The sequence below is a fragment of the Chionomys nivalis genome, chromosome 1 (genome assembly GCF_950005125.1).
Source record: "Chionomys nivalis chromosome 1, mChiNiv1.1, whole genome shotgun sequence".
Classification (NCBI taxonomy): Eukaryota; Metazoa; Chordata; class Mammalia; order Rodentia; family Cricetidae; genus Chionomys; species Chionomys nivalis.
This window is the reverse complement of record NC_080086.1, coordinates 122,616,643-122,624,789: the sequence shown is the minus strand read 5'-3', so window position 1 is coordinate 122,624,789 and position 8,147 is coordinate 122,616,643. Positions and strand designations below refer to the sequence as shown.

General features: G+C 45.3%; 1 protein-coding gene across 2 annotated transcripts in view; it reads right to left on the bottom strand.

Annotated features, from left to right (window-relative positions):
- Window positions 1-867: 867 nt before the first annotated feature.
- Window positions 868-8,147, bottom strand: part of Kcng3 (potassium voltage-gated channel modifier subfamily G member 3) — a 45,814-nt gene continuing 38,534 nt past the window's right edge. For both annotated transcript variants that reach the window (XM_057786188.1, XM_057786196.1), the window contains exon 2: window positions 868-1,596. In XM_057786188.1, coding sequence (XP_057642171.1) covers window positions 951-1,596 — 646 coding nt within the window. In that variant the 3' untranslated portion in view covers window positions 868-950. The remainder of the gene's footprint in view (window positions 1,597-8,147) is intronic.

The window sequence follows — 8,147 nt, the reverse complement described above, 5'->3', positions numbered from 1 at the left end:
ATTGCATCTGCGCTGCCTAGAGCTGGCTTCGAAATACCTTTTCTTCCTTTAAACCCGCGGTGCTGAGGGAAAGTAAAGAACTGGAGAGGAGACCTATCGGCTCTAACACTGAGAATATCAAGTCACTTCTATTATCATTTTATGTTAGAAATTCCTGGCTATCTGAATGTTAGGACTCTTATGGCCTAAGTCACAGAAATGGATTCTAATATCACCCAACAAAACACTAAACAATATAAGCTCTCTCCATTCTCATATACTCTTTGGAAGTTACTTCAGTAAAGTGGGCAACCTAACGAGGAAGAGAAAACGCACTTCAGGTTCCACGAAGTTATTAAGATAAGGGAAGTGACAGGCACAAAAATTAAGCTGGGCACAGAGAAGTGTGCAAAGTTTTTCCAAATAATATTTTTGCTTGTCTCTAGCTCCATGATACAGTTTAAATTTGGGCCAACTTTTTAAAGTATTTGTTAAACAGTTCCCACATGTGGCATATGTTTCCAGGATACTTCTGACATTGATATGAGAAATTATAAAACATTTAGAAATGAAAATGTTAGTCTCAAAAATAACACTGTAAGTTCCAAGCTTCTGAATTCGTTAAGACGGAAAAGCATTTGGAGAATGGCGTCTTTCCACTTTCAAGTGTTCAAATAATGGGCTTAACAACATCCCACAGCAATGGGCCTACGAGAGCCAAGGCAGAGACAAGACCAAATAAAGCCGGGTCCTAAAGTTTACTCTTGGTGTCACTGGTGTGTGTGAGTGATCCCCGTCCTGTTTACTCCGTAAGGACACTGCTTTCTCCCTTCAACTGGAAAGAATATCGTTCGCCCCATCAACACGATGACAACGCCACTGCAGGGCTCACCCAGGGAGAAACACATGAATAAGAAGTCGTGTCAACTCTCAATCAAATCAAGTGTGAGCAAGGATTGATTCACAACACATTAATTGAGGAACTCAGCCGAGAGGCTCCTACTATATCTAGCCGATCTAAACTTGAGCTCGTGATAACACTGCACAAAGCTATGGTAGATGAAAGTGATAGGTAATGCCAACAGAACAATCCCACTGACAACACAAACTCCTCCAAGAATTCTTCCAGGCACTGTGATAGGATACATATCTCCATAGCCAACTGTAGTCATGGAGATAATCACCCACCAGCAGGCAGCGGGGATGCTGGCGAAGTCCTTGTTGGATGTTTCCAGGTCCAACCCGTGTTCAAGAAGCTGAGAAAGTGCACTAAAGATTGCCATGGCAACACAGATGAAGACAAGTAACATAACCATCTCTCGGTAGCATCGCTTGAGAGTCAAACCCAGCGTCTGCAGACCAATGAAGTGCCGGGCGAGTTTAATCACCCAGAAGATCCGCATCATTCGGAGCACCCTCAAGGTGACTCCAGCCCTCTGGAGCTGCGAGTTCTCGCCTGTAAACACTGTCATTAGCACAGAGATGTAATAGGGCGTGATTGCCAGCAAGTCAATGATGTTCAGGGGTCTCTTGACAAACTCACACTTGTTTTTGGAGACGATGAACCTCACGATGCACTCCGCGGTGAACCAGCCTATGCAGATAGCTTCAATTATCCTGTCACAAGAACAAAGGAAGAATTGATCATTTTATTTTTAAGCATTTTAATAGCTCTCAGATTCTTCACATAGTACTACACTGACACATTAAATCAGTCACTTTTTCCAGAAAACATGAAGAACAGACAATGGTAACATCACCAGACTTACCAGGACGCAACATGACAATAAGTACTACAATGATAACTGAATTTCAAAAAGTTCTTATGCGCTAGCCTACAGGGAACACTGTTTAAAAGGAGGAGGGTTTTGTTTTTTTCACCCATCATTAGCACTTGAGAAAAATCTCTCTCATATTTGGTGGTGTGAACTTAGCTTAAATTGGTCTAAGCATGTGAGATTTCACATATGGTCCCCAACTATAGGTGCATCAGCGGAGAGTGGGACAGGAGTCTTTGTTCCTAGAACGTGAAAAATGTCCTAAAATGTGACTCTTCTTTTACCCCCAGTAGGCTTGTGCGGGAGACCCCGAGGCTGGGGAGCTCTTGGGAAGTTCTGGGTTCACTTCCCTCAATCTGGAAAACAGGCTAAGGATTCCTGGGCTGGGCCAAACCACTATTAAGATCTCCCCCAAAGACCCCGCCAAAGACCACAACTACTTGGTTTGTTACTTTTACAATGATTTTTATGCAGCATATAGGTTTAAGATTTAAGGTGGTGCACATCTTTATTCCCAGCACTTGAGAGGCAGAGGCAGGCGGATCTCTGTGAGTTTGAAGATAGCCTGGTCTACAGAGTGAGTTTCAGGACAGCTAGGGCTGCACAGAAAAACCCTGTCTTGAAACACCAAAAAGATTTATTTATTTTTATTTTATGTGTATGGGTGTTTGCCTGCATGTATGTATGTGCACCACATGTGTGCAATACCCGCAAGAGTCCAGAAGAGGGCATCCGATCTCCTGAACTGGAGTTACTGCCACCATGTGGGTGATAGGAATCCAACCTGAGTCCTCTGGAAGAGCAAGTGCCATTATTTCTCAAACTTCCTATACCACTGCCCATGTTGAAATAATATTTGCAGAGCCACTTAGAGATAAGGGGCAGGCTTCTTAGTAGAAGTTGCCACTCAAAGCTCCCCCATATGTTGTCTAAGGCTGAAGACATTCAATTTTAGCATAGTGATTAGGAAGCTCTGACCTGGAAGAGTAGCTAATCCAGAAATAACTGTAAAGTGACTTAAACATTTTAACTCCAAGTCCAAGGTACTGTTGGTATCCATCATTCACTCTTCACACGTAACCAAGGAAGCAGGAAGAAGGAGGCAGACAGCACTGTGTAAAGAATTAGTCTCAGTTCATATCACAGGAGCCAAGCTGCCCTGGATGGCACGTGAAAACGAGTAAATACAATTAACCGGGCTTCCTTACTGCGTGGCTTTCTGGGGCCATGAAGATGAACGTTATTCATTTTTACCTATTTTTTGAGTAAGTATTCATCTTCACATGGTTCAAAGCTACAAAGTGGTGGTACACGCCTGTAATCTCGGGACTTGTGGAGTGGAGGCAAAAGGATCAGGAAATTACTACTAGCCCCTGCCACATAGCAAGTAGGAGGTCATCTGGGCTTCACAGAACCATACCAACACCCCCCCCCCATGCAAAAGAAGAATGCAGAAAGGAAAGTCTCAGCTAGGTATGATGATGTGTGTCTGTAGACCCCAGGAAATCTCAGCCAGGCATGGTGATGTGTGGGAGACCCCGGAAAATCCCGGCCAAGTATAGTGATGTGTGCCTGTACACCCCGAAGCTTGGATGCTGACGAAGGAGAATCACTACAGTTCTTAAGTTAAGGACCAGTCACAGGGAGCCTCTGAAAGAGAGTCGGATGGTCTGACTCTCATCCTATTCTCAAGCCACTCACTTACCCTCCCTGGAGGCAAGAAACACAGTAGATTCTTATAAATCCTTACAGAGTTACTTTATATATGATACAAACACATAATACCCATACCCTCAGCATCTCTTGGGGGTCATTTCTTTCAGGCCAGTGAATAAAAGTTTTCTCAATGGAGGAGTGGAAGAGTATATGTATGGCTGGGTGCGGTGGGTGGGGTGCCTGCATTCATGTGTTTGTATATTATCCTCTACCTTATGTCCTCGAGGCACTGTCTGTCACTGAACCTACAGCTAGGACAGAGGCCAGCCAGCCTCCTTGCTCCTGTTTCTGCTCACGCCAGCATTTGAATTACTAGTGCACAACTATGTCCAGCTTTTTACATGGCTGTTGGGGTTTGAACTCAGGTTTTTACAGCAAATGCTTTTACCCACTAAACCAGTGGTTCTCAACCTGTGAGTCGCAACCCCATAGGGGGTCACATATCAGATATTTAGACTGAGAGAGCTCTAAGAAGAAGGGGGGGGGGATCGCCAGCCTAGCACAGAGGAAACAGGACATAGAGGAGGAGAGGTAAAAGCCAAGAACCACACAGCGGCATGTAGATAAATAGAAATGGGTTAATTTAAATTATAAGAGCTAGTTAGAAATAAACCTAAGCTAAGGTCAAGTTTTCATAATTCGTCTTTGTCATTATTTGGGAGCTGGCTGGCGGGACAGAGAAAAAGATTCATTACAATAGCATATGCAAGAAAGTGACACTAGAGGAGAATTATGAGTTCCGGGACAACACGGGAAACATGGTTGAGATCCCACCTCCAAAAAAGGAAATGGTGGTGAGGGAGACTGAGGGGTGGGGTGGGGAAGGAGGACATACACACACTAGGGATGAAGAAGCTGGGCATACTAATAACAGCAACTGGAGGTAGCAGGGTCAGGAAGGGGGTTCAAGGTCAGGCTATCTTAAAAGCAACACAAACTTAATTTTTAAAAAGCTTCCTTATTTATTAAATATGGTTCCACAGAATGCCTGAATGTTTGTATAAAATCGGTTCAGACAGTTCCCAGGGACATTAGACAGCTCTTAATCTCTAGCTCCCCAAACTAGGGTGCAACTTATATTGTACATGTTATGTGCTTCATATTTTTGTTTATTTATTTATGTATGTGAGTGCTCTATCTTCATATATGCCTGCAGGCCAGAAGAGGGCACCAGATCTCATTACAGATGGTTGTGAGTCACCATGTGGTTGCTGGGAACAGAACTCAGGACCTCTGGAGGATTAGCCAGTGTTCATAACCTCTGAGCCATCTCTCCAGTCCCATGTGTTTTTGTTTTTTGTTTGTTTTTTTTTTTTTTGAGACAGGCTTTCACACTATAGCCCAGGCTGGTCTAGAACTCCCTGGGTAGCTCAGGCTGGCTTCCAACTCACAGCAATCTTCCTGTCTCAGCTTCCTTAGTGCTGGGATTCCCAGTAAAGGCTACTAAGCCCAGCCGAATCTCCTTGCTTCTACATCAGTTCCCAGTTTTTGTAAATTTAACTGTAGGATAAATCCTAGACTTGGGAGAAATTTCTGCTACATCTGCCCAACCATTCCCACAGAGGTTATACTTCACGGCCCTCCCACCAGCAACACAGGCAGTACCCACAGCACCCCAAAATGTAGCAGCATGGAACTTGGAGATCTCAGTCACTCTGACAGATGGGAGCCACAGTCTTGCTTGAAAGGGTACTGAGAATACCCTTATGTGCTATTTTCTGTTCCATGACCTACGCCACTTGCCCCAGGCCTTTAATCTCCTAGCATAAGTGACGGAGGTACCACAGGGCATGTGAAGTATCAGACCAAGTCCGCTTACTTCTCCATCTTGGAAAACTGTCCATGGCTTTGCCTATAAATGTGTTTCTCCTAAGAGGCAACAAGCTGCCGGGTGGTGGTGGTGCACGCCTTTAATCCCAGCACTCGGGAGGCAGAGGCAGGCGGATCTCTGTGAGTTCGAGGCCAGCCTGGTCTACAAGAGCTAGTTCCAGGACAGGAACCAAAAGCCACGGAGAAACCCTGTCTCGAAAAATCAAAAAAAAAAAAAAAAAAAAAAAAGAGGCAACAAGCTACTGCTGCAGTCTGAATCCATTCAGTAGTCCTGTTTTTTTCTTTCATATGACATGTTTTTAATGGATGGAAGAAAAACAAAAGAAAAAGAATTGGAGTCTATGACATGAAACAACCGCATGAAACTGGAATTCCTGTGGCCAGTCTTACTGGAACGCAGCCAAGCTAGTTTACATCTCCTGCTTGTGGTTGTTTCCATGCTACAATGGCCTAGTTGAGTATGTGGTCATGATGACACTAAGATGGCTTTGCAAGGCCCTATTGGTGATCAGGACCTTGGCTGCCTCGGACAGTGTTTTCAGCTCACCACACAGTCACCAGGGGGCCAAAGTATCCTAATGCCTGAAGAGGGAGAGGAGCAGATGACATCACAGCTGGGCCAGCCATTTCTCTACTGTGGGTACGCGGCTCTACTCATGGGCTTTCTGATTGTCCGAAGCATTCCTGTCCTCACTAGACTACTGGAAGCTGCTGTCATGAAGACTTGAGTAAATCTGGGGGTTCAGCAAACTGGGTGGGTCATAAATCTTGGAAGAGATGAGGAACCGGAAGGAACAGGTTTCAAATGTACTCTTTGAACAAACACATCTCTTCTACCTGGTTCCACATTCCACATGTTCCCCATGCTTCTAGACTCCTTGAGGCTGGACAGGGTCATGTGACCTGCTCTACCCAATGGGCAATGAGGACAGGAGTATAGAGGAGGAGGTGAGCATTCTTGCCCTGCTGCGGTCGCCCGGAAGCCATATACTCTAATGGTCCAGCATGGATGGTGGGGTCTCTACCAGCTCTATTCTCTGACTCACTGTGCACAGAGCGTAGGCACTTGATGGAGGAAGGTCATTTGTCAATCAACAAGCTGCCTTGGCCCATTTGATAGGCCATCCCTTAGGTGGGTGGAGTAGACAGAACAGAATGCAGGGAGGAAGAGGAAGTGAGCTCAGACGCCATTTCCTCTCCTCTCTGGGGCAGACGCCATGCCGGTGTGCTCCAGAGCAGACACGATGAAGCTCCGACCCAGGATGGACATAGGCTAGAATCTTCCCGGTAAGCGCACCTTGGGGTGCTACATACATGAATAGAAATGGGCCAAGCAGTGTTTAAATGAATACAATTTGTGTGTTGTTATTTCGGGTATAAATGCGGGAGCCGGGCTATGGGAAGAGGCCCGCAGCTCCCCACTACAGGCACTCTCCACCCTGACCCAGACCGGACACAGTACGTGATCAATAACTAAATCTTTGCTGTGTTGAGCCTTTGGTACCTCTACCTCGCTTGCCATCTTAGGTCGGTAATAAACCAGTGAATTCAGAAAGCAGTAAACTGCACTCAGAAGGAACTCCAGGAAGGCACTGTAGTAACAGATAGCCATCTAAATCTGAAGACCAGAAATGAGAAATACTCAAGAATCTGGATTTTTCTGAGCTTCAACATGGAAAATACCACACCTGAACGCATGAGTCAGGTTACAGTTAAAACAGAACACTAAAAGTATTGTAAAAGATCACCTCCAGGCCATGTGCACAATGTATAGGAAACATAAGTGAACTTTGGGGTTACCCTTGATAACTTATTACATGTATGGAAATGGAGAGGGCACACTTGAAAACTGAGCCACCTCTAGTCTCGAGCATGTCAGGTAAAGGATTGACCACCTGTAATGACTTCAGTTTGTATAGTTGCTTTTGGACAAAATAGGTCTGTTTTCTAACTAATGGACAATGTGTCTTCTCCAGCCAGACATGAGCAGGGAGCTACACTTGACAGCAAGAAGCCCATGTTCTTCTCCTTTGATGGGTGAGCCCCATCCAGCAAGTACCGATGTATGTGTTCCTAGGGCCCCGTCAGCTCTAAAATCCTAAGATCTATTACTTTCCAAAGAGCAAAATTCTTAATTGTGCCCAAAATACCAGAACATTTTCTGACTAATTATTTCCACCAGCAGCCAAAGTTACTTACATTAAACAGGAGGAAATTCAAATGGTGTGGAATAATCTCTCAGTAAGGGAATCCAAAGAAACAAGCCTGTCTGTAATGAGGTCCTGGGGGCTTCACTGCCGCCCCCCCCAAGTCAGATGAATTCTCTCTAGATTCACACCGAGGGATGAATCAGCTAGGAACCCTGGGCACTGCTTCTACCTAGGATTATGCCAAGGCAACCTCCATAAACAAACACCTGAAGCCTGCCAAAATAACCCAGCTTCCAAAGGCTTCCAAATGGCTCTCACCAAAGCACCAACAACTGTAGCGAAAGTCCATACTGTTTGCTGAGTGCCATGGCAAACAATGGCACGCTTCTGAAGGCTCTTTCCATCGAAGGCAAACAGGAGAGCTGAGATGACACTGGGGGCCTTGGAAGCCTATTCTAATTGCAGTGCTAAAAACAAACAAAATGTTTCCAAGTTCCTGGGGCCCTTCAGTTGGGTGCTGTGCTAAGCACCGTGCAGACGATACCCTGAGTGATCCTTTCCAGAATTCTAGGAAGTGTGTGCTTCCCCTGAGGTCTCTATTACAGACAGCAAGCCCAAAACTGGCTGGTTAACCATCTTTTCCAAGGTCACACACTACAAGGACTGCAGGGGCACAGGTAATAAAGCACAGACC